Source organism: Erythrolamprus reginae, chromosome 2 (genome assembly GCF_031021105.1).
Source record: "Erythrolamprus reginae isolate rEryReg1 chromosome 2, rEryReg1.hap1, whole genome shotgun sequence".
In the NCBI taxonomy this organism is placed as follows: domain Eukaryota; kingdom Metazoa; phylum Chordata; class Lepidosauria; order Squamata; family Dipsadidae; genus Erythrolamprus; species Erythrolamprus reginae.
The window spans coordinates 4369016-4395853 of record NC_091951.1 but is presented as its reverse complement, the minus strand read 5'-3'; the positions used below and the strand labels follow the sequence as shown (position 1 = coordinate 4395853).

At 44.9% G+C, this 26838-nt stretch overlaps 1 protein-coding gene across 1 annotated transcript; it reads left to right on the top strand.

Moving 5' to 3' along the window:
- The first annotated feature begins 2063 nt into the window (after positions 1-2063).
- Positions 2064-22013, top strand: LOC139162879 (zinc finger protein 420-like). Its single transcript, XM_070743769.1, has 6 exons — positions 2064-2263; positions 4356-4947; positions 6164-6266; positions 9475-9536; positions 15436-15565; positions 19030-22013. Exons 2-6 carry the CDS (start codon positions 4534-4536, stop codon positions 21210-21212), a joined length of 2892 nt encoding a protein of 963 aa, XP_070599870.1. The 5' UTR covers positions 2064-2263; positions 4356-4533; the 3' UTR covers positions 21213-22013.
- Positions 22014-26838: the final 4825 nt, after the last annotated feature.

Below are 26838 nucleotides of genomic sequence, written 5' to 3'. Positions count from 1 at the left end.
CACTTAAACCAAGCCCTCTTTTGGTATAGCAAAGAGCACTCCTCTCCAAACAAACTGGTAATTGGTACAAGTCCCTTATCAGTTCTGTGATACTTAGCTTGCAGCTGTGAGGCAATTCACAGTCCTTCTTTCACAAAGTGAAACACACCTTGCGCTGGGTTAGTTTCAAAGCAGGGAAAAATCAGCACACAAAAGGTCAAAGTCAGTAATGCAGTCATGAAACACAAGGATCAGATAATCCTCCACAATGGCGAAACCCACAGGCTGCTCTTTATAGCAGCCTCACTAATGACCACAGCCCCACCCAACCACAGGTGGCCTCATTTTCTTTGATAATAATCTCTCAGTTGTTGTTGCCTATGCATCGCTCTCCGCATGCATGGCTGTATCATTAACTCTTGTTCTGAATCCAAGGAGGAGCTAGATAATTGATCTCCTTCTGAGCTGTCTGCCACACTCCTCCCTGTCACTCATGTCTTCTTGGTCAGAGGAGTCTTCATCATCAGATTCCACCGGGGGCAAAACAGGCCTGCAGCATGTGGATGTCTCCCCCACGTCCACAGTCCTTGGGTCAGGAGCTGGGCCAGAGCTAACCACAACAGAGGGCACCAAGGAACCTTCAATCCAACTTGCGTCTACTGTGTCAAATTAAGATCTGTGTCAACCACTATGAATGAATGAATGAATTAATTAATTAATTAATTAATTAGATTTGTATGCCTCCCCTCTCCGTGGACTCCATAGAAGCAGGGAACCTTTTTGGTCAAAGACCTCTTATGGTGTGATGGAATAATGAGAGATTTCAACCTAGTGTGTGTGTGAAAAGCTTCTGGGTGAACTATTTGTTTTTCATAAAAGGAGCCACAATGAACAAAAGCTGAAAGAAATGCATGGGCAAAATATATTTTTTAAGCATTGGGGCCATATTTTTGTCTTTTTCTGGTGTGTCATAACAGTAAGGTAACTTTAAATTAAATTAAGTATCACTAGTGTAGTTACTTGGTAAACATGCATAAAATTCTCCCTGTTTCAGGGTTAAAAATTACTAACCAACTAAAGTGTTTGGATGGCTGGGGGGGGGGGGGTCATATTTCAGCTGAAGCTCAGTTGAAGCTGGTTTTTCCCCCCAAATATGGATTATTAAAGGTTTGGTGTCAAACTGGAGAAAAAAATAGGTGCAGAAAGAAAAATCAGATGTTACCTCAATTTTTTAAAATGGATTTTTAATCACTTTGTCATCTTTTTAAATTTTGTTTTGCTATTTATTTATTCATTCATTCATTCATTCATTCATTCATTTATTAGATTTGCATGCCGCCCCTCTCTGAAGACTCGGGGCGGCTAACAAAAATATAAAAAAATAAAGTAAACAAATCTAATATTAAAAACAATCTAAAAAACCCCAATTTAAAGAACCACTCATACATACAAGCATACCATGTATAAGCCTAGGGGGAAGGGAAATTGACTCCATGTTGACTCCAAATCTGACCGAATGTTTTCATAGCAAGGCAGAGGGAAATGGAGAAATTGCTGCCTCTGGACACTTCGAAACCATTAAGAAGGAAGGGCCTTTCCCCCTACTCCCAAGCCTATCATCCTCGTCCTCTCCCTTCCCCTCAGACGCCCTCCTCTTTCCCGCCCTTTCTACAATCCTGGCCATTGGTGGCAAATCCACCAGGGGGCGCTCTCCGCCAAGAGAAGGGAACTCCCATCCCTTCGCCATTGGTCCACTGGAGGGCGAACCTCACGATTGCTTCCTCTAGGGACTTCAAAGGCTTTGTCAACCAGGATGCCATTGAGAACGGCCTTTCCTTCTACTCACAAGCCTATCGTCTTCGCCGTCTTCCTTCCCCTCAGACGGGCTCCTCTTTCCCGCCTTTTCTACAGCCCTAGCACCTGGTGGCAAGTCTACTAGGAGGCGCCCTCCGCCCACAGAAAGGAACCCCCCGGCGCCTCCCTATTGGTCTACCGCTGGCCCGGCTGTCTTTGTAGTGGAGGCCGGAGAGGAAGATGACATCACAAACGCTTTCCGCTCTAGGCTGCCGCACTCGTTCTCCTTAACCCCTTGTGGATCTGCGCAGGCGGAGAGGCTGAGGGACACTCTGGCAGGGGGAGATCCAGGCGCGCCCCGGGTGAGGAGGGGGCCAGCGGGGGAGGGGGAGGTCCCCGTCCTGCCCTCCTTCGGCTTCCACCCCGGTTCCCATGCTCCCCAGCCGTCCTCTCCATGTAGGTGGAAGCTGGGAAGGCGGCGGAGATCCGGGTAAGAGCTCGAGATTGAGGGAGAGGAGGGTCGGCCTTGCAGAGGCCCAGCAGGAAAGCAGAGCAGCCGGGCGAGGAGGCAGAATTCGCACCAGGCTCTGCGAGGGCCCGATTCTCCGCAGCCAGATCCTGTCTCCGGAGCGGGAGAGAAGCGGGGCGGCTCCTTCCCGACCCTGCTCGGTGGGACCTCTGCCCTCTGCTGGGATGAGCCGCTTTATTTATTTTTATTTATTTGTTTATTTAGTCCAATACGCAATGAGAGTTTTAGTGGGTATATACACACACACACACCCCCAGGGTGATTCGACACAAAAATATGTAACCCTTCCCTGGTGCAGAGCTGAAGGGATTGGATACTGTAGCCTAGAGGATAATTCTCTGCCTTACAAGGCAAAGGTTGCAGGTTCAAGTCACAGTGGGAATGGCTAGCTGATGAGGCCAAAATAAGGCAAAATATTACACGGGGCAAAACCCGAACTCAGAACAATCTACACACACACACACACAGTAAAATACATGATGAATGTTATAGAGGAGATACTCATAGTAAAATATATCTAAGAATAGAAAAGAAGATACTGTATAGGAATAGAACATATCAATGAAAGAATAGAAGAAGAGATATAGGAATACTGTAGAAGAAAGATATAGGAGATATAGGAGAGCAATAGGACAGGGGGCGGAAGGCACTCTAGTGCACTTGTACTCGCCCCTTACTGACATCTTAGGAATCTGGAGAAGTCAACCATAGATAATCTAAGGGTAAAGTGTTGGGGGTTTGGGGATGACACTACGGAGTCCGGTAATGAGTTCCACGCTTCAACAACTCAGTTACAGCCAAGTTTGGAGTGGTTAATATTAAGTTTAAATCTGTTGTGTGCTCTTGTGTTGTTGTGGTTGAAGCTGAAGTAGTCTTTGACAGGCAGGACGTTGCAGCATATGATCTTGTGGGCAATACTTAGATCATGTTTAAGACATCTTAGTTCTAGGTCCAGGATTGAAAGTCTAGTCTCGTAGGGTCTTCTCTTTCAAGTGGAGGAGTGAAGGGCTCCTCTGGTGAAGTATCTTTGGACATTTTCAAGGGTGTTCATGTCTGAGATGCGATATGGGTTCCAAACAGATGAGCTGTATTCGAGGGTGGGTCCGGCGAAAGTTTTGTAAGCTCTGGTAAGCAGTGTGAGATTGCCAGAGCAGAAGCTATGTAGGATTAGGTTTACAACTCTTGAAGCCTTCTTGGCTATGTTGTTGCAGTGGCCTTTGGCACTTAAATCTTTTGTTATTAGTACTGTATACCGAGGTCTTTAACCAAGTGGGGATTATCTGTGATAATTTGATTATTCAGTTCGTATTTGAAGTTCAGATTCTTCTTCCCAATGGAAGAGGGAGATTGTGATCCCCTTATATAGAGCGCTGGTGAGACCACATTTGGAGTACTGTGTTCAGTTCTGGAGACCTCACCTACAAAAAGATATTGACAAAATTGAACGGGTCCAAAGACGGGCTACAAGAATGGTGGAAGGTGTTACGCATAAAACGTATCAGGAAAGACTTCATCAACTCAATCTGTATAGTCTGGAGGACAGAAGGAAAAGGGGGGGACATGATCGAAACATTTAAATATGTTAAAGGGTTAAATAAGGTCCAGGAGGGAAGTGTTTTTAATAGGAAAGTGAACACAAGAACAAGGGGACACAATCTGAAGTTAGTTGGGGGAAAGATCAGAAGCAACATGAGAAAATATTATTTGACTGAAAGAGGAGTAGATCCTTGGAACAAACTTCCAGCAGACGTGGTTGGTAAATCCACAGTAACTGAATTTAAACATGCCTGGGATAAACATATATCCATTGTAAGATAAAATACAGGAAATAGTATAAGGGCAGATGAGATGGACCTTGAGGTCTTTTTCTGCCGTCAGTCTTCTATGTTTCTATGTGTAGGACAGAGCATTTGCTAGTTGAGATTCGGAGTTGCCATGTGTTAGACCACTCAGAAACATAGTTTGGAGCTGCTTAGAGCATGTCGGGTGAAGGTTCTTCAGTGGCTGGATTCCACTTTCTAATTCTTGGCGTTTGTTTTTCCTTCCACCTCAGACACAAAAACTTGAAGCAATTTGAAATCTTTGCAAGGGAAAATTTTCCCTTGGTGGGAAAAGAAAGCGGAATTACCTGCAGCGATCAGTCCAGAAATGGTCCTGTGAAGGAAAAGGCACCTGGAGATCCACAAGAGTCCTTCGACCCATTTGGAGTTGATCCGCAGAAGATAGAAAGGATGGAGACCCAACCTTTTGTAAAGGAGGGTAGCGGAAACATTCTTTCAACTGTTCAGCCTGGGAAGGGTTGGAAGCTCTGGACAAGGACTGGGGAGAAGATCCTGGAGGAGGAAACCATCCTCCCTTCAGAAGTTCAGCCCTGGAAGTTCATACAATGCCAGGAGGCTGAAGGTCCCAGAGGACTTTGCAGCCACCTCCATGAATTTAGTAGGCGATGGCTGAGACCAGAGAAGCACACCAAAGCCCAGATGCTGGACCTGGTGGTTCTGGAGCAGTTCCTGGCTCTTTTGCCCCCAGAGATGGAGAGCTGGGTGCGAGAGTGTGGAGCAGAGACCAGCTCCCAGGCAGTGGACCTGGTGGAAGGCTTCCTCCTGAGTCAGGCAGAGGACCAGAAGGAGCAGGTCCAGTTGCAGGTGAGAGCTCAAAAGGGAAAAGAGAATGTGTTTGAATACTTCACCCCTCCTTCCCAAACCTCTGTGACATTCATAATATGTGGCAATGTCCCATCAGTTCTTGTAGGATATTGTTCCATTATTTTCTCACTAATGGATGGATATTGACCGTTTTTCCTATTTTCGGAATATTTATTTATTTGTTTATTTTATTTATTTATTTATTTATTTATTAATTAATTAGATTTGTATGCCGCCCCTCTCCGAAGACTTGGTGCGGCTAACAACAATAAAGAAGACAATGTAACAAATCTAACATTAAAAAATAATCTAAAAAAACCCCAATTTAAGAGACCAATCATACATACAAGCATACCATGTATAAATTCTATAAGCCTAGGGGGAAGGGAAAAAATTTCAATTCCCCCATGCCTGAGGACAGAGGTGGGTTTTAAGGAGCTTCCGAAAGGCAAGGAGGGTGGGGGCAACTCTGATATCTGCGGGGAGCTGGTTCCAGAGGGTCGGGGCCGCCACAGAGAAGACTCTTCTCCTGGGTCCCGCCAAATGACATTGTTTAGTCGACGGGACCCGGAGAAGGCCAACTCTGTGGGACCTAACCAGTCGCTGGGGTTCGTGCGGCATATATTGGAATATATGGCATGTGATTGAACGGGTCCAAAGACGGGCTACAAGAATGGTGGAAGGTCTTAAGCATAAAACGTATCAGGAAAGACTTAATGAACTCAATCTGTATAGTCTGGAGGACAGAAGGAAAAGGGGGGACATGATCGAAATGTTTAAATACGTTAAAGGGTTAAATAAGGTTCAGGAGGGAAGTGTTTTTAATAGGAAAGTGAACACAAGAACAAGGGGACACAATCTGAGGTTAGTTGGGGGAAAGATCAAAAGCAACGTCAGGAAATATTATTTCACTGAAAGAGTAGTAGATCCTTGGAACAAACTTCCAGCAGACGTGGTTGGTAAATCCACAGTAACTGAATTTAAACATGCCTGGGATAAACATATATCCATCCCAAGATAAAATACAGGAAATAGTATAAGGGCAGACTAGATGGACCATGAGGTCTTTTTCTGCTGTCAGTCTTCTATGTTTCTATGTGATGTGCATTAATTCTGCGTCTTCCTTCCTTCCTCCTACTGGAAGTGCATTGTTTTCCCACTCAACCTCACTGATGGGTATTAATTCTGCTTCTTTCTCCTTTTCTCCTATTTGAAGTGCTGCACTGTGGAGATCAGAGATCCTGAGGGAAATAAGAGCCCATCAAATCCCACCCAGGAGCTATTTTTCAGGAGGATCCCTTGGGAAGATCGAAGTCGAGGTAATTAAAGCTCCTCCGGTTACCCATCTGTCTTAACCTTCACACTCTTTTCCTCTATATAGTACTTCATCCTATTTATACTTCTCCACATTAGTTGCACCTACAGATAATCGCCCAGTGACCCTCTTTAGGTGAGCCTCCTCCTCCTAGGGTAGGAGGAGATTGAGGTCTCCTTGGTCCCCAGTTGGATGCTGGCATGGTCGCTGGTCTGGTGGATGCCCTTGAGGCATGTTCTTACTCTGTTATCTGGGAATGGTTTGATCATACTGCTCCGGAGAAAGTGGGCAGGATCCTAGGAAGTATGCGTGCAACTGTCTATGGAGAGGGGCGGCATACAAATCTAATTAATTCATTAATTCATTAATTAATAAACAAACAAACAAACTGCCTGTGTTTTAGACCAGCGTTTCCGAACCGGTGTGCCGCGGCACACTGGTGTGCCGCGACACACCGTCAGGTGTGCCGCGGCGAGAGGCGGCGGAGGAGAGTGGGTGGATCGGGCGGGCAATGGGGCAGGGGGGAGAAGCCAGGGGCGCGTTTGGCCGGGAGTCCGGGACTGTGTGGCTTTGTGCCATGAAGAGAAAACGGCCGACTTTTCCCTGCTGCCGTTTTCTCTTCATGGCGCAAAGCCACACAGTCCCGGACTCCTCGCCCCAAGGCAGGAGGCGGCGGCGGAGGAGAGTGGGCGGGCAATGGGGCAGGGCGGAGAAGCCAGAGGCGCGTTTGGCCGGAGGCACCGTGGGGAGACAGGGGCAGGGAGGTGCGGCAGTAGGAGTAAAGGGAGCCGCGGCTGCCCCTGCCTCCCCACGGTGGCAATGGCATCGGGAGTGCTAATAGCGGCGGCGGCGGGAATAGGGGGGGGGGCTGCAAGTGGAAGCCTCAGCCCTGGAGCCCCCTCGCACCCATGGCTTCTCATCGATGCCTCTGCCTGCCCGATCCGCGGGAGTGCTAATAGCGGTGGGGGCGGCGGGAATAGCGGGGGGGGGCTCCTGCCCGCCGCTGCTATTAGCACTCCAGCGGATCGGGCAGGCAGAGACATCGACGAGAAGCCATGGGCGCGAGGGGGCTCCAGGGCTGAGGCTTCCACTTGTGGCTGTCCCCGCCAGCCCGATCCTTCCTTCTCTCAAGCTTTTTTGGGGTGCGGCTTCTTCCACAGCGGTGGCTGCAGCGGCGCTGGCGATCCGGCCGCTAGCCGCTCCAAGCGCTGTGGGAACGCCCACCCCTCTCACAGTCCTGTCCCGGGCTGTCAGTAAAGGGGCTGCTTGCTTGGAACATTCAAACTAAGGGAAACCTTCGCTGGCCTCCACAGAGAAGAAAGGAAGAGAGAGAACGAGAGAGAGCAACAGAGAGAGAGAGAGAGAGTGATAAAGAACAAGAGAGAGAAAGCATGAAAGAGAGAGAAAGAAAATAAGAGAGAACAAGAGAGAGAGAGACTAAGAGAGAGAGAAAGAAAAGAGAGAGAGAGAGAAAATAAGAGAATGAGAGAGAGCAACAGAGAGAGAGAAAGAACAAGAAAAAGCACGAGAGAAGAAAAGCAAGAGAGAAAAAGAGATAGCAAGAGATACTGAAAGAAAGCAAGAGAGAGAGAGAAAAAAAGATAGCAAGAGAGACAGGAAGAGGAAAGGAGAGAGAGAGAGAAATGAGAACAAAAAGGGGAGGAGAAATGAGAAAATGATTGAGGCAGAGAATGAGAGGAGAGAGAAACAAGAGAGAGAGAGAGGTGATTCTTGAAGCATATGGTAAAAAGCACCCAAATAATAAGAAAAAAACCCCAGCCCTCACCTGTTTTTGAAAAGAATAAAAGAGAATTAAACCCCAGCCCTCACCTGGTTTTGGAAATGGTTGGAGTGTGTATACATACACACACATAAGGGGGGGAGAGAGACAGGGATGGAAAAAGAGGAGAAGTGAAAGGGAGAAGGAATGAGGGAAAAAGGGAGGAAGAGAGAGAAATGAGAAACATGAGAGAGAAAAGGGGGAAAGACAGGAGAAGTACCCAGAAATGAGACAGCGGTATAAATTTCAGGAGGGATGATTGATGATTGACTGTATTTATAAGGGGATGTTACATGGGATTATATATATGAGGGGGTTATTTATGTATGTATGTATGTATGTATGTATGTATGTATGTATGTATGTATGTATGTATTTATTTATTTATTTATTTATTAGATTTGTGTCATTTTGGTTGGTGGTGTGCCCCAGGATTTTGTAAATGTAAAAAGTGTGCCGCGGCTCAAAAAAGGTTGAAAATCACTGTTTTAGACCATAGAAACATAGAAGACTGACGGCAGAAAAAGACCTCATGGTCCATCTAGTCTGCCCTTATACTATTTCCTGTATTTTATCTTAGGATGGATCTATGTTTATCCCAGGCATGTTTAAATTCAGTTACTGTGGATTTACCAACCACGTCTGCTGGAAGTTTGTTCCAAGGATCTACTACTCTTTCAGTGAAATAATATTTTCTCATGTTGCTTTTGATCTTTCCCCCAACTAACTTCAGATTGTGTCCCCTTGTTCTTGTGTTCACTTTCCTATTGAAAACACTTCCCACAACAATTTATATACATTGCTCAAAAAAATAAAGGGAACACATAAACAACACAATATAACTCCAAGTAAATCAAACTTCTGTGAAATCAAACTGTCCGTTTAGGAAGCAACACTGATTGACAATAAATTTCACATGCTGTTGTGCACATTCAACTTTGTACAGAACAAAGTATTCAATGAGAATATTTCATTCATTTTCATTCATTCATTCATTATTTTATCCTACACTCTCTCTTCTATTCTTTCTCTAATTCTGTTTCCTCGAAGGTGTCCTCTATTACCTTCATTGTGTATTATTGTATATTGGACAAAATTAATTAATTAATTAAATAAATAAATAAATAAACATCCTAAGATAAAATACAGGAAATAGTATAAGGGCAGACTAGATGGACCATGAGGTCTTTTTTCTGCTGTCAATCTTCTATGTTTCTATGTTTCTATTCAGATGTGTTTATTTGAGTGTTATTTTTTTGAGCAGTATATATATTTTATAAGCCGCCTTAATTCATTTTTTATTATTTATTTTATTATTTAGATTTGTATGCTTAATTCATCCTTTGTAAATATGCGGCATATAAATGGTCTAAAGATAAATAAAATAAATATTTTGTTAATTGTTTATTTTGAAATTATTTATTCCTTGCAGAGAAAGAAAGAATGAAATTTTCTGGGTTTTATGACCAACCAGCGGATGAACCTATAAATCAAGTAAGAAAGGGAAAAGCTATTAGATTTATATTCTCACCTTCAGGAAGGGAAGTGGGTGTGCAGAGGGCTCTCTCCTTCTCTTTCCCCCCTTGTTTGGACTGGATTGTTTTTGTGTCCTTCCACAACATATACTGCAGAATAGCAGGTTGAAGTTGTCTTCTGGTTGTCTTGTTCTGCTAGATCCGTGATGGTCAACCTATGGCAAGCATGTCACAAGTGGCATACAGAGCCCTCTCTGCAGGCACGTGAGCCTTTGACCAGCTCAGCTTTACTGGGCATGTTCAAGTGTCTAGCTGACTTTCGGGTCAGATAATAATAATTATTACTATTATTATTTATTAAATTTGTACACCGCCCCTCTCCATAGACTCGGGGCGGCTCACAACAACAATAAAACAATGTATAACAAATCTAATGATTTAAAAGTCACTAAAAACCCCTTATGAAAAATAATAATAATAATAATAATAATAATAATAATAATAATAATAATAATAATAATTTATTGGATTTGTATGCCGCCCCTCTCCGCAGACTCGGGGCGGCTAACAACAATAATAAACAACATGTACAATCCAATAATAAAAAACAACTAAAAACCCCTATTATAAAACCAAACATACACACAAACAAACCATGCATAACTTGTAATGGCCTAGGGGGAAGAGCTATCTCAACTCCCCCATGCCTGGCGGTATAAATGAGCCTTGAGTAGTTTACGAAAGACAGGGAGGGTGGGGCAAAAACATACACACAAACATACCATGCATAAACTATGTAGGCCTGGGGGAGATGTCTCGGTTCCCCCATGCCTGACGGCAGAGGTGGGTTTTAAGGAGTTTACAAAAAGCAAGAGGGTGGGGGCAATTTTAATCTCTGGGGGGAGTTGATTCCAGAGGGTCGAGTTGTCACAGAGAAGGCTCTTCCCCTGGGTCCTGCCAGACGACATTGTTTAGTCAACGGGACCCGGAGAAGGCCAACTCTGTGGGACCTAACCGGTCGCTGGGATTTGTGCGGCAGAAGGCGGTCCCGGAGATATTCTGGTCCGATGCCATGAAGGGCTTTATAGGTCATAACCAACACTTTGAATTGTGACTGGAAACTGATCGGCAACCAATGCGGACTGAGGAGTGTTGGTGTAACATGGGCATACCTATGGCCTGCTTTCTCCTCACTTTCTGCGGCAGCCTGTCTTCCCACATAGAATAGAATAGAATAGAATAGAATTTTTATTGGCCAAGTGTGATTGGACACACAAGGAATTTGTCTTGGTGCAGATGCTCTCAGCGGACATAAAATAAAATATACATTTGTCAAGAATCATGTGGTACAACACTTAATGATTGTCATAGGGGTCAAATAAGCAATGAAGAAGCAATATTAATAAAAATCTTAGGATATAAGCAACAAGTTACTGTCATACAGTCAACATGGGAGGAAATGGGTGAGAGGAATGATGAGAAAAGCTAGTAGAATAGAAGTGCAGATTTAGTAGAAAGTCTGACAGTGTTGAGGGAATTATTTGTTTAGTAGAGTGATGGCGTTTGGAAAAAAACTGTTCTTGTGTCTAGTTGTCTTGGTGTGCAGGGCTCTGTAGCGACGTTTTGAGGGTAGGTGTTGAAACAATTTGTGTCCAGGATGTGAGGGGGTCAGTAAATATTTTCAGAGCCCTCTTTTTGACTGGTGCAATATACAGGTCCTCAATGGAAGGCAGATTGGCAGCAATTGCTTTTTCTGCAGTTCTGATTATCCTGTGAAGTCTGTGTCGGTCCTGTTGGGTTGCAGCACCAAACCAGACAGTGATAGAGGTGCAGATGACAGACTCAATGATTCCTCTGTAGAACTGTATCAGCAGCTCCTTGGGCAGTTTGAGCTTCCTGAGCTGGCGCAGAAAGAACATTCTTTGTTGTGCTTTTTTGATGATGTTCCACCCCAGCGCTGTTTGAGCATCCTGAGGTTTCCCCCCTCCCAACTCCATTGCGAGAAAGTAGGCTTTCTCCCCCTCCCACGTCCATTTGGGCAAAGGAGACTTCCCCACCCGCAGCTCTGTTTGGGGGTGGAAGCCATTTCCCCCCTCCCATTGCTGTTTTGGGATGTGAGGCCAAAATAGGTGTGTGTGTGTTTGAGCGCACATGTGGGGAGGGGGATTACACACAGATGTGCAAGGGAGGGGACGTGCGGGTAGGGCATTACATTATGGGTGTCCGTGCACAGGCGACAGTGTGTGTATGGTTTTTGGCACACGAGGGAAAAAATGGTTCGCCATCACTGTGCTAGATACTTCACCAACCTTGCGTTTATAAGAAGCGATTTTTTCAAAGTCCTTCAGGAACTAGGAATAAACATATCGTAATGGCAGGATCTTACTAAAAGGACAACCGTTCTTTTTGTAATTTATCAAACTCATGAGATAAAGATTAACACATTTGGAAGGGACATAAAAACATAGAAGGTTGATGGCAGAAAAAGATCTCATGATCCATCTAGTCTGCCCTTATACTATTTCTTGTATTTTATCTTAGGATGGATATATGTTTATCCCAGGCATGTTTAAATTGTGGATTGATCTACCACGTCTGCTGGAAGTTTGTTCCAAGCATCTTTCAGTAAAATAATATTTTCTCACGTTGCTTCTGATCTTTCCCCCAACTAACTTCAGATTGTGTCCCCATGTTCTTGTGTTCACTTTCCTATTAAAAACACTTCCCTCCTGGAACTTATTTAACCCTTTCACATATTTAAATGTTTCGATCATGTCCCCCCTTTTCCTTCTGTCCTCCAGACTCTACAGATTGAGTTCATGAAGTCTTTCCTGATACGTTTTATGCTTAAGACCTTCCACCATTCTTGTAGCCCGTCTTTGGACCCGTTCAATTTTGTCAATATCTTTTTGTAGGTGAGGTCTCCAGAACTGAACACAGTATTCCAAATGAGGTCTCACCAGCGCTCTATATAGCGGGATCACAATCTCCCTCTTCCTGCTTATTATACCTCTAGCTATACAGCCAAGCATCCTACTTGCTTTCCCTACCGCCTGACTGCACTGTTCACCCATTTTGAGACTGTCAGAAATCACGAACCCTAAATCCTTCTCTTCTGAAGTTTTTGCTAACACAGAACTGCCAATACAATATTCAGATTGAGGATTCCTTTTGCCCACGTTTTTTTTGCCCTTGTAGGTCATCTAGTCTAACCCGCCCCCGCCCTTATACCATTTTTGACAGTTGGCAGTCTAGTCTCTTTGTGAAAGCTCCCAGTGATGAAACTACCACAACTTGTTTTTTATTTATTTATTTATTAGATTTGTATGCCGCCCCTCTCAGTAGACTCGGGGCGGCTAACAACAGTAAAAAGACAATATGTACAAATTCAATATTAAAAATAAAGTAAAAAACACCCCAATTTAAGAAACCAATCATACATACAGACATACCATGCATAAATTTTATAAGCCTAGGGGGAAGGGAATGTCTCAATTCCCCCATGCCTGACGACAGAGGTGGGTTTTAAGGAGCTTACGAAAGGCAAGGAGGGTGGGGGCAACTCTGATATCTGGGGGGAGCTGCTTCCAGAGGGTCGGGGCCACCACAGAGAAGGCTCTTCCCCTGGGTCCCGCCAAACGACACTGTTTAGTTGACGGGACCCGGAGAAGGCCAACTCTGTGGGACCTAACTGGTCGCTGGGATTTGTGCGGCAGAAGACGGTCCCGGAGATATTCTGGTCCATGGATTGATTGCTTTCATTGTCAAAAAAAGTCTCCTAATTTCCAGGTTGAATCTCTCCTTGTTCATTTTCCATCCATTATGTCTCTGCCCAGTGACTAGTAAGGGAACTGCCATTGGGCATTCCTGTCACTGGGTAGAGACAAATCTTGGAGGGAACTTTGTAGCGTGTTCATTGGTTATGTTATTATGGGCTGGAGTATAAATGAGCTGTCTTGTAGCCCAGGCTCCTCAGTTCTGTGTATTGATTGTACTAGTTGTTTTCCATGTCCGACTTCAATAAACCCGCAGTTAATTACCTTGCCATGTCTCCGACTTAATATTCCTTGCCTGGTCTTCAGGTGTATTGGAGAATAGCTGGACCTCCCCTCCTCTTGATGGCAGTCCCTCAAATATTGGAAGACTGCTATCATGGCTCCTGTGGTTCTTCTCTTCACGAACTAGACTAGCCATGCTCAGTTCATCTTATGTTTTAGCCTCCAGTTTCTTCATCATCGTTATTGCTCTTCACTGAACTCTTTCTAGCGTCTCAAGATCTTTTTTGCATTATGGCAACCAATACTTGATGCTGTGTTCCTAAATGTGGTCTTACCAAGGCATTTTAAAGTGATATTAACCCTTCATGTGATCTTGATTCTATCCCTCTCTTAATGAAACCTATGATTCTGTTGGAGGGTTCTTTTTTGGCAACTGTAGCACACGGCTGGCTCATATTTCAGCTGTTGTCCAGTAGGACTCCAAGATCCCTGTTCCACTTACTACTTTTGAGCCAAGTATCAACTATTCTATGCCAGTACATTTGGTTAAGTATGATTTTATTACAACTCATAGGTTGTGACATTGGTTTCCACACAGATGTAACAATTGCTAATAAGTTGAACAAAGTACAGGAATACCTCGTCTTATGAACTTAATTGGTTCCGGATGTAGGTTAGTAAGGCGAAAAGTTCGTAAGACGAAACATTGTTTCCCATAGGAAACAATGTAAAAGCGATTAATGCGTGCAAAAAGAAAAAAAATCGCAAAATGGCGCTCTGCTGGGTGCTGCCGCCGGGCTGTCACCTTTTAAAACAGCCTGGGGGCTTCTCGGCGTTCTCCCGAACCTGAACTTTTCAGGTTCGGGTTCGGGAGGCTGCCGAGAAGCGCCGTCGCCCAGCTGTCACCTTCTGAAACAGCCGGGGGGCTTCTCGGCGTTCTCCTGAACGCCGAACCCGAAAGTTCGGCAAAAGTTCGGGTTCAGGTTCCGGAGGCCGCCGAGAAGCGCCCAGTTGTTTCAGAAGGTTACAGCCGGGTGGCGGCGCTCGGCAGAGTGCCGTTTTTGCGATTAGCGGCGGCGTTTTCGGCTGATCTGGAGGCTGGAATGGAGGTGGGGAATCCCAATAGGGAAATTCCATGGGCGGAGCTTTGACGTCACGAAGAAAAGTTTGGGTTCAGGAGAACGCCAAGAAGCCCCCCGGCTGTTTTAAAAGGTGACAGCTGGGTGGCGGCACCCAGCGGAGCGCTATTTTGCGATCTGCGGTGGGTTCGTAAGCCGAAAAAAGTTTGTAAGAAGAGGCAAAAAATTTCCGAACTCCAGGTTTGTATCACGAGGGGTTCATATCACGAGGTACCACTGTACATGTTGCTGAACTGTTCTAAGCATGGCAAAAAAGGAAGAGAGAAATGGAAATAGCAAAAATAAAAACATTGATTAAACTGTCCGACTCCAGACCATCTTATAGGGGTAACTATTTCATAAATTGAGGGTCCCAAAATATTACAATAATTGCATTCACACTTGCTCTCTGTAACCACAGCTTTAATCATTAAAAAAAAAAATTAAACAAAAGACTTGACAAAATATTCAAGGTATTCATGCATTAATAGTTACTTCCATTGCTTCCAAGAATTCTCTTGCAATATTTCTCATCAGTAATAGTTTTAAGTTACAGCAAGAGTTAAATCCACCGGTCGTAATGTCCTTTGACATACAGAAATATTTAACCTGAAATATTTAAACTGAGATCATACTTATGGCTGGATATTGCCTTCTAATGCAATACAATATTCCTTTTTAATATGCTATCTTCTCAGTTGTGCTGAAGAGGTCCTCTTCTATCTGCTTGTCTAAATCATTGATGAAATTGCACAGATTTTCAAATCCTCCTGTTCTGTTCCCCCCCCCCCCCCATGTTCAGGGGAGTCTTGTGTCCTTCAAGGAGGTGGCTGTGTCTTTCTCTGAGGAGGAATGGTCTCAGCTGGATCCTGACCAAAAGGCGCTGCATTCGGAAGTCATGCTTGAAAACCATAGGAACGTGGTCTTTTTGGGTAAGAGTTTTCTAGTCCTCAATCTGGTAGTTAGTTTTTAAATTAAAAAATAAGTAATCAGATAGTTTCCGTGGCTTGCATTGGCTGCCAATCAGTTTCCGGTCACAATTCAAAGTGTTGGTCATGACCTTTAAAGCCCTACATGGCATTGGACCAGATTACCTCCAGAACCGTCTTCTACCGCACGAATCCCAGCAACCAATAAGGTCCCACAGAGTTGGCCTTCTCCGGGTCCCGTTGACTAAACAATGTCGTTTGGCGGGCCCCAGGGGAAGAGCCTTCTCTGTGGCGGCCCCGGCCCCCTGGAACCAACTCCCCCCCAGAGATTAGAACTGCCCCCACCCTCCCTGTCTTTCGCAAACTACTCAAGACTCACTTATGCCGCCAGGCATGCAGGAGTTAAGATATTCCTTCCTCCTAGGCCATTACAAGTGATGCATGGTATGTTTGTGTGTATGTTTGGTTTTATAATAAGGGTTTTTAGTTATTTTATTAAATTGGATTGTTACATGCTGTTTTTATCATTGTTTTTAGCCGCCCCGAGTCTACGGAGAGGGGCGGCATACAAATCCAATTAATAATAATAATGATAATAATGATAATAATGTTAATAATAAAAAGACATCTTTGCTTAGATGCTTTCTGTGCCATTTTTGTCTATATTTTCCATTTCTATTTGAACATATCTATGGAGGCTGAAAAGAATGAGGTTTGCTTTTGTGAGGGTCGCCCAGAAAGTAATGCACCAGATTTTTTTCCTTCAACCATATTGAACACAATTAAACTTACACACAAGAAAGAATTATGTTTCTTCTACAATCTCTATTTTTCCACCCCATTCTATGGCCTTCCTCCAGCAAGACACAAGGGCATGTATGCTCTGTCGGTACCACTCCTTGTTCTGGTCACGAAGCCATTTCTGCACTGTACAAATCACTTCTTTGTCATCCTCAAAATGTCTTCTGCAACTAACCGTACTTCTGTCGACGGCAGATTCTCCATAAATTGTACACAAATGTTTGTGAATGTTCTCAACAATTTCTTTCTCCGCAGTGAGAAATTCAATGATAACATGCTGCTTGTAATGTACATCACTTACAGACACCATTTTGAAACACTACTGCAGCCAATGTTCCCTCTAATTTTTTTTCAGTGTGGGCGGAAAAGTATAGTGTCTGAGCGGCAGTCCCCTGGGGCCTGGGCGGCATATAAATAAACAAACAAACCAACAAACAAGAAAAAATCCCTTCTTTTTTATTAAAAGAAATTAATAATTTAAAAAAACCAAAATCCATTACTATTAAAACTAAATCAACCAGCAAAACCAAAAACGTAACTATTAATAAAAACAGGTGAGGGCTGGGGTTTTTTTTCTCTGTTATTATTTAAGTGCTTTTACCATATGCTTTAAATCAAGAGTCACTTCTCTCTCTGTTTCTCTCTCTTTCCTGTCATTCTCTGCCTCAATCATTTTCTCATTTCTCTTTTTTCTGTCATTTTTCTCTATCACTTCCTTCCACTCTTCTCTCTCTCGTGCTTTCTCTGTCTCTCTCTCTCTTGCTTTCTTCCTCTCTCTCACTCTCTTCCTTCCTCTCTCATCTCTTTCTTTCTCTCTCTCTCTCTCTCTTTCTCTCTCTCTCCCCCTCTTGCTCTCTCTCTCTTTCTCTCTCTTGTTTTCTCTCTCTCTCTCTTGCTTTCTCTCTCTCTCACTTTCTCTCTTGTTTTCTTTCTCACACTCTTTCTCTCTTGCTATCTCTTTCTCTCCCGCTTTTCTCTCTCTCTTTCTCACTTTCTCTCTATCTTGCTGTCTGTTGCTCTCACTGTCTCTCGTTCTCTCTCCGTTCTTCTCACAGCGGAGGCTGGCGAAGGTGATATTCAATGTCGGGGGCGCGCAGGTGGTTGCGCGCGCTCCCCATCCCCTTGCCAGCCCGCCCGGAACATTCAAAACAAGAAAAGCCTTTGCCGGCGAAGGTTTTTCTTATTTTGAATGTTCCGAGCGGGCTGGCAGGGGGATAGGGAGCGCGCGCAACCGCCTGCGCGCCCCCGACATTGAATATCGCCTTCGCCGGCCTCAGCTGTGAGAACGCCTGCTCCGCCTCTCCTGCAACCCCCTTGCTGGGAGCCCAGGGCGAAAGTGCTCTCGGCAAAGGGACTGTGAGACGGGCAGAGCGTGCGTTCCTGGTGCGGGAGGAGCTGCGCCCCAAGGCAGGAGGCAGCGGAGGAGCAGAGGGGGTTGATCGGGCGGGGGGCAGCGGCGAAAGGCCGAGGGGGCCGGAGGCACCGTGGGGAGGCAGGGGCAGCCGCGGCTCCCTTCCCTTCTACTGCTGGCGCCTCCCCCCCCCTGCAGGCTGGCAGGGAGATGGGGAGCGTGCGCCCGTGAAAAAGGGTCCGCGGGGGGTATTTTGGGGCGCGCGCGTGCTCACACGCGCAGCTTACAGGGAACACTCACTGCAGCTACGCAATTCAAATAATGTATATCTAAAGTTTTGCATTTGTACCATTACTGTAGGCTGAGAAAAAAAATGTGGTGCATTACTTTCTGGGCGACCCTCGTATGTGTCCTCTGGAGGTTGTGTGAGAGGAATGTGTTGTCATTTGTCCTCTGGAACCTCCCCAAATTTTGTGAGGCCAGAATTTTTACACTTAGGCTGTAGAACTACATTCTCCCAACCAATTCAAGAGCAGAGACGTGTCCTAGTGTACAGGTAATGCCTGAGTTACGACCGTTCACTAAGTGACCGTTCCAATTTATGACCCAGCTCACTCCCAAGTATTTAAAACTGAATCCTGAGATTACCAAAGTTGCAGCACCATGGCCGTCATTCACACAAATGACAACAGAGGCACTGCAACAACATTCACCCTACCTATACCGTCATTGCATGTGATGGGACTTAGGTTGTAACTAAGGTTGTTCTCCGCAGTCTGCATTGGTTGCTGATCAGTTTCCGGTCACAATTCAAAGTGTTGGTCATCACCTATAAAGCCCTTCATGGCACCAGACCAGGGTATTTACGAGACCGCCTTCTGCCGCACGAATCCTAGCGACTGGTTAGGTCCCACAGTGGGCCTTCTCCGGGTCCCGTCAACAAAACAATGTCGTTTGGCGGGGCCCAGGGGAAAAGTCTTTTCTGTGGCGGCCCCGGCCCTCTGGAACCAACTCCCCCCGGAGATTAGAATAGCCCCCACCCTCCTTGCCTTTCGTAAGCTCCTTAAAACCCACCTCTGCCATCAGGCATGGGGGGACTGAGATATTCATTCCCCCTAGGCCTTTACAATTCATATATGGTATGTTTGTATGTATGGATGTTTGGTTTTACAATAAGGGTTTTTAGTCTATATCACACCACTGTAAACCTAATGAAAAAATTGAGAGAAATTGAGAAGGAGATTTGTTTAATTTTCTACAGTTTGATCTTTTTCTTTAACCTTGTTATCATTTTCATTTCACTTTTCCTTTGAAGGTAATAATGGGCAGGAGAATCAAGATTCCTGTTACCTGTTCCAAGTGATCAATGCTAAAGATGGAATGGAGAAGTTTGGAATTCGAATGGAACCAGAAACCCATGACAGAAACCAATTAAATAATTGGAATCGGGAAAAGTCATCTTCCACCGATGCTCCGATGCAAGACTTTCTGGCCCAACAGGACAAAATAAGGGGGAAATATACTGTGGAAACGATGAAGTCAATCAAAACTAAATTGCAAGTAAAAGAACACTATTTAAGCCAAATCAAAGAAGAAGATGCTATAAGAAGACACAATGGACAAAATTACAATGAGACAAACATTCTTTTTCTTGGAAATAAGTCCCCTACATCTCAAAAAGTGATTGACACAAAAGAGAAGCCTTACAAATGTTTGGAATGTGGAACGTGTTTTAGAACAAGTAGGCAATTTACTTTCCATGAAAGAATTCACACAGGGGAGAAGGTATACAAATGGAGAGAGTCTGGTAACAGGTTCAGAAGATATAGTAATCTTATTTCCCATAAGAAGATCCACACAGGGGGGAAACCATATAAATGCATGGAGTATGGAAAAACCTTAGCTCAAAGATATCTTATTCGCCATAAGAGGATCTACATAGGTGATAAGCCATATAAATGCATGGAGTGTGGAAAGACCTTTGCTCAAAGAGGTCATCTTATTTCCCATAAGAGGATCCACTCAGGAGAGAAGCCGTATAAATGCACGGAGTGTGGAAAGACCTTTGCTCAAAGAAGTCATCTTATTTCCCATAAGAGGATCCACTCAGGAGAGAAGCCGTATAAATGCATGGAGTGTGGGAAAACCTTTGCTCAAAGATATCATCTTATTCGCCACAAGAGGATTCACACGGGGGATAAGCCATATAAATGCATGGAATGTGGAAAGACCTTTGCTCAAAGAGGTCATCTTATTTCCCATAAGAGGATCCACTCAGGAGAGAAGCCATATAAATGCATGGAGTGTGGAAAGACCTTTGCTCAAAGAGGTAATCTTACTTCACATAAAAGTGTCCACTCAGGAGAGAAACCTTATGAATGCATGGAGTGTGGGAAAACCTTTGCTTATAGCAGTGGACTTACTATCCACAAAAAGCTCCACACAGGGAAAAAACCATTTCAATGCACAGAGTGTGGAAAAACCTTTGCTCAAAGTAGTCATCTTATTTCCCACAAGATTATCCACACAGGGGAGAAGCCGTATAAGTGCACCCAATGTGAGAAAACCTTTTCTCATAACAGCGGACTTACTATCCATAAAAAGGTCCACTCAGGAGAGAAAACATATAAATGCATGGAGTGTGGAAAGACCTTTGCTCAAAGAAATAATCTTACTTCCCATAAAAGTGTCCACTCAGGGGAGAAACCACATAAATGCATGGAGTGTGGGAAAACCTTTGCTTATAGCAGTGGACTTACTATCCACAAAAAATTCCATACAGGGAAAAAACCATATAAATGTGTGGACTGCGAAAAGACCTTTGCTCTGAGCAGTAGTCTCATAATACACAAAAGGATCCACACAGGGGAGAAGCCATTTAAATGCATGGAGTGTGGAAAGACATTTGCTCAAAGAGGCGGTCTTATTTCCCATAAGACCATCCACACAGGGGAGAAGCCGTATAAATGCACGCAGTGCGGGAAAACCTTTGCTCAAAGTGGTCATCTTATTTCCCATAAGATCATCCACACAGGAGAGAAACCTTACAAATGCATGGTGTGTGGGAAAACCTTTGCTCATAACAGTGGACTTACTAACCATAAAAAGATCCACACAGGGGAGAAGCCGTATAAATGCATGGAGTGTGGAAAGACCTTTGCTCAAAGTGGTCATCTTATTTCCCATAAGACCATCCACACAGGGGAGAAACCATATAAGTGCATGAGTTGTGGAAAGACCTTTGCTCGGAGCGATGCTCTAACTTCCCATAACAAAATCCACACAGGGGAGAAGCCATATAAATGCATTGTATGTGGAAAGAGCTTTGCTCAAAATAGATACCTTACTTCTCACAAATGGATCCACACTCGTGAGAATAACCATGATGGTGAACCTATAGCACACATGTCAAAAATGGCACACGCAGCCATATGTGCCACCATGGAAGCCATTGTTGTAGCTGATTTTCAGCTTGGCCACACATCCCTCTCCTCCTAGGAGTCTCTACAGCCCATTTTGAGGTAAGTTAAGGGCTCGCACGGAGGCTCTGAGAGTGACATGATAGCAATATACAGTAGTCTCAAGTTATCTGGCGTAAACGGGCGGGCTGATAGTCAGATAGCGGAAATGTCGGATAATCCAGACTCTACTGTATTGCTTCCCTCCTCAGCTCTCTCTCTCTCTCTCCCCCGCTTCTGTCCCCGTCTCTCTCTCACTCGCCCACTTCTGTCCCCGTCTCTCTCTCTCTCTCTCTCTCCCCCCCCGCTTCTGTCCCTGGCTCTCGCTCGCCCACTTCTGTCCCCGTCTCTCTCTCTCTCTCACTCGCCCACTTCTGTCCCCGTCTCTCTCTCTCTCTCTCCCGCTTCTGTCCCCGTCTCTCTCACTCGTCCACTTCTGTCCCCGGCTCTCTCTCTCACTCGCCCACTTCTGTCCCCTTCTCTCTCTCTCACTCGCCCACTTCTGTCCCCGTCTCTCTCTCTCTCTCTCTCCCCCGCTTCTGTTCCCGGCTCTCTCTCACTCGCCCACTTCTGTCCCCGTCTCTCTCTCTCTTGCTCACTCTCTCGCTTCCATCCCTGGCTCTCGCTCGCCCTCTTTCCTCCTTGGCTCTCGCTCGCTCGCCTGCTTCCCTCCTCCCAGCTTGCTTCCCCATCGTGTCTGTCATGTTTGGAGGCGTGTCTGGGGGCATAGAAGTGCCTACAGCCACGACCCCAAGCAGACACCACGTCTGATAATCCAGAGCAGGGGTGGGCAATTAATTTTGCCAAGGGGCCACATGAGAAATTGGGATGGTTTTAGAGGGCCGGATTAATATAATTATCTCAGTTCTACCCAATACTGTATATTATTGGGTAGAACTGAATTAATTATATTATAATTATAAATTATAAATTATAATTATATTATATATATATTGTATTATAATTATAATATAATTATAAATTAATTGACCATCCCTTCCTTCCTTCTTTCCTTCCTTCCTTTTTTGTTCCCTCCATTTCTCCTCCCTTCCTTCCCTCCCTAACTCCCTCCCTAACTCACTCACTCACTCCTTCCTTCCTTCCTTCCTTCCTTCCTTCCTTCCTTCCTTCCTTCCTTCCTTCCTTCCTTCCTTCCTTCCTTCTCCAGATGGAGAGAAGCTTCTGTCTCTCTGATTTTCTCCACCTTTTATTTCTGCTTTTGGGCAGTTCTTTACTTCTCTTTCAAAATATTCTTTTCAGGTGTCTCTCTTCAACTGACCTACATTATCAGTTGAGAAAACATAGTGGAGGCTTTGCCTGAAAGTAGCTTTGGATTCCTTTTCTTCCTCTTCCTCCCCTTCCCCCCCCCTGAGAGGTGGGGTGGGGGGATTTGTTTTAAATTTCTTGGAACGGCCAATGAAACCAATAAACAATTTAAAAATGAGCATTTATTGGACTTTTGCAAAAGGGCATGGAAAGAGAATTTCTCCTTCCTTCCTCCCTCCATTTCTCCTTCCTTCCTCCCTCCATTTCTCCTTCCTTCTTTCCTCCTTCCATTTCTCCTTTCCTTCCTTCCTTCCTTCCTCCATTTCTCCTTCTTTCCTCCCTCTATTTCTCCTTCCTTCTTTCCTCCCTCCATTTCTCCTTTCCTTCCTTCCTTCCTCCATTTCTCCTTTCCTTCCTTACTTCCTCCCTCCATTTCTCCTTCCTTTCTTCCTTCCTTCCAACCTCCACAGGCCCGTCACAGACAGCGGGTGGGCCATATCCGGCCTCCGGGCCCCACTTTGCCTGGGTCTGATCCAGAGTGTTGGATATCCGAAGGGTGGATAACCGAGACTCTACTGTACCACTATTTGAGAGGCCTCCACAAAAAGGAGGGGGGCCTATTTATTTTCTGAAGCACCAGAGAGCAAGACAAGAAACAATGCACGTAAAATTATCAAGGAGAGAAGCAACCTCAAATTAAGAAGAATCTTCCTTACAGTGAAGACGTTTAACCAATGGAACAGCTTTCCTATCAGACATTGTGGTTGCCTCATTCCTGGATGTTTTTAAGAAGAGACTGTACTTGTCTGAAATGATATAGGATCTCCTTATTGAGCTAGAAGAACTCCAAGCTCCTTTCCAGCTTGATTCTGTTTCTGAATTCTCAATTCTATCTTGTGATTTTATTTTTATTTTTTTAAAAAAGGGGCGGCATATAAATCCAATTAATAAATAAAAATAAATAAATAAATTTTGCTAAATATGAAGTTTTAAAAGAAACATTAAAGTCCTACATGGCATCGGACCAGAAAACCTACGGGTCCACCTCCTGCCGCACAAATCCCTGCGGCCGATTAGGTCCCACAGAGTTGGCCTTCTCCAAGTCCTGTCGACTAAACAATGTCGTCTGGCGGGACCTAGGGGAAGAGCCTTTTCTGTGGCGGCCCCGGCCCTCTGGAATCAACTCCCCCCAGAGATTCGAATTGCCCCCACCCTCCCCGTCTTCCGCAAGATATTAAAGACTTGCCTATGCCGCCAGGCATGGGGGGCTTAACTCCCCCCTCTCTTCTGACTATAGCACCTGAGAATGGTATGACTGTGTTGCATTGATTGTTTTTAATATTAAGGGGTTTTAATTCTACTTTTATCAATCGGATTTGTATTATTGTTTGCTGTATTTATTGTTGTTGTGAGCCGCCCCGAATCTTTGGAGAGGGGCGGCATGCAAATCTAATAAATTAAATTAAATGAGTGTCGTTGAAGATTAAGGCTATCATTTGTTCTGAAAGTGATGGGGGCTGCCAATATTTAAGTGATGGAGATTCCCCAATCATTTCAAGAAACTCCCTTTGGTAAGTATATCCACTGGAGCAGTGTGTCAACTGTGAAGCTGACCAAACTGATGCCATTTTCTTCTGCCTCCTAGTTGCCACAAACGTTGAAAGGCGAAAGGGAGGGGGGGAGAAAATAGACCGTCTGTCAGCCCAAAAGAAAGTTTTCCTTAGGAAGCAAGGTCATCCTGACAGATTATAGAGGAGTGGCCCAGCTACCTTCTGTTCAGCTGGGCTCTATGGTATGAGCCTCCCGAAAATTCAAAGGTAAAAATTTCAGACACACACACTTGAAAATTCAAAAACAATGTTTTTTATCACAAAATTCAAAAGAAACAAAGCACCCTTTTTGTATGGCAAAGAGCACTATTCCCAAAACAAACTTGTAGGCTGTAAAAACCCCTTAAGCAGTCCTTAGCAGCTGTGAAGAAATGTCACAGCCCTCCTTCTTCCACGAGTTGAAACACACACGCTTTGCTCTGCCTTGGTTTCCAAGTCTTGAAAATCATCAGAGTCCTGAAACAGCAAGTCACGGTCCAAACCAGTATGATCACATAATCTCCACACTGCGAGGCCAGCATGCTGCCAATTTAACAGCAGCCCTAATTACTTGGAACCCCACCCAATCACAGGTGGACTCCATCATCTCCTATAATACTTTTGAAGCTGTTCACTCCTATGCATAGCTCTACGCATGCGTGGGTCTATCATTATTTCCTCATTGGAATCTAAGGAAGATAAGGATGATTGACTTCTTCCTGGGCTGTCTTCCAAGCCCCCTCTGTGTGTGTGTCTGTTTTTGCTACTTTTACATTTAACTGAAGGCTCGTGCCAGGAGCCGGCAGAATAGCATTGATTGTTTCTTCATTGCTTATTTGACCCTATGACAATCATTAAGCGTTGTACCATGTTTCTTGACAAATGTATATTTTTTATTTTATGTACCCTGAAAGCATATGCATCAAAACAAATTCCTTGCGTGTCCAATCACACTTGTTCAATAATGAATTCTATTCTATTCTATTCTATTCTACTCTACTGTATTCTATTACTATGTAATACTACAACATTTGGTTCAGTATACTTTTCCCCTTGTTTTCTTCCTCTAAAATCTAGGAGCGTCTTATACACCGAAAAATACGGTACACCAAATTTTTAATCAAGACCGGATTTTATTTATTTATTTATTAGATTTGTATGCTGCCCCTTTCCGTAGACTCGGGGCGGCTCGCAACACAATAAAAACAGTTCATAACAAATCTAATAATTTACAATTTAAGATATTTAAAACACCCCATTATTAAGCAGACATACATACAAGCATACCATACATAAATTGTATAGGCCCAGGGGAGATTTATTTATTTTTTAGATTTGTATGCTGCCCCTCTCCGAAGACTCGGGGCGGCTCACAACACCATAGAACAAATCATAAATAATCCAATAACTTTAAAATATTTAAGATTTAAAAGAGCCCCATATACTAACAGACACACACACAAGCATACCATATAAAAATTGAACATGCCCTGGGGAGGTGTTTCAATTCCCCATGCCTGACGGCAAAGGTGGGTTTTAAGAAGTTTACGGAAGGCAGGAAGAGTAGGGGCAGTTCTAATCTCTGGGGGGAGTTGGTTCCAGATATTTCAGTCCCCCCACGCCTGACGACAAAGGTGGGTTTTAAGGAGTTTACGAAAGGCAAGGAGGGTAGGGGCAGTTCTAATCTCTGGGGGGAGCTGGTTCCAGAGAGTCGGGGCCGCCACAGAGAAGGCTCTTCCCCTGGGGCCCGCCAAAATCTGGTCACCTTAGTGTAAGTCCACCAATCAATCTTAGGGTTTTGGTCTTCTAATTCTTCCCTAGTTTTCAATTCTCCGTTTGGGTGTAAAATGTCTTTATATTTCAAGGGGGGTTTTTTGGGTGGGGGGTATCTATCAAATTTGGATAAATAATGGCCTTCATGGTTGATAACCACCTTGGTGTTCTAATGTAATTTTTGCTTTTGGTGTCATGCCATGTTTTTAATAGGGATATCCTAATTAAATGTTTATTAAATGTGGTTTGTCTTTTTTGATTCATTTTTCCACAGATGGGCATGCCAACCCATCTGCAGATCATGCCCCTCTAAAGTCAGCATGCTTTTATTAGGGGTCCTCAAACTTTTTAAATGGGGCCAAATCATAGTCCCTTAGACTCTTGGAGGGGTTGGACCAGCTGGGTGGGTGGATGTGGCTAGTTGGTCATGTGACTGGGTTGTGGTGGCCAGTGAAGCAGTCCATTAAACCAGTGGTCCCCAATGTTTTTTCCACCAGGGACCAGTTTCAGCAAGACAATTTTTCTATGGCCCAGTGGGGGCGGAAGGGGGCGTGGTTGGGGGCGGGATTAAGCATGGGGGTGCTGGTCCTCCCCGCCCCTCTTTCCCGCCATCGTCCTGTGGCCGGCAGAACCTGCCTCCCAAGCCCTCTTGCCCAGCGGGAGCTAAGCGCTGGAGAGAGGGGGTCAGGCTGGCCCTCCTGCCTCCCCCCAGCCAAAAACGCAAAAGCGCCCCGCGGCAGAAGCCAAAAGAGGCTTGAGCCTCTCGGTCCTTCCCGCCCCTCTGTCCCATCCATCGTCCTGTGGCCGGCAGAACCTGCCTCCCGAGGCCTCTTGCCCGGCGGGAGCTAAGCGCTGGAGAGAGGGGGTCAGGCTGGCCTTCCTGCCTCCCCCCAGCCAAAAACGCAAAAGCGCCCCGCAGCAGAAGCCAAAAGAGGCTTGAGCCTCTCGGTCCTTCCCGCCCCTCTGTCCCATCCATCGTCCTGTGACCGGCAGAACCTGCCTCCCAAGGCCTCTTGCCCGGCGGGAGGCGAAGCGCTG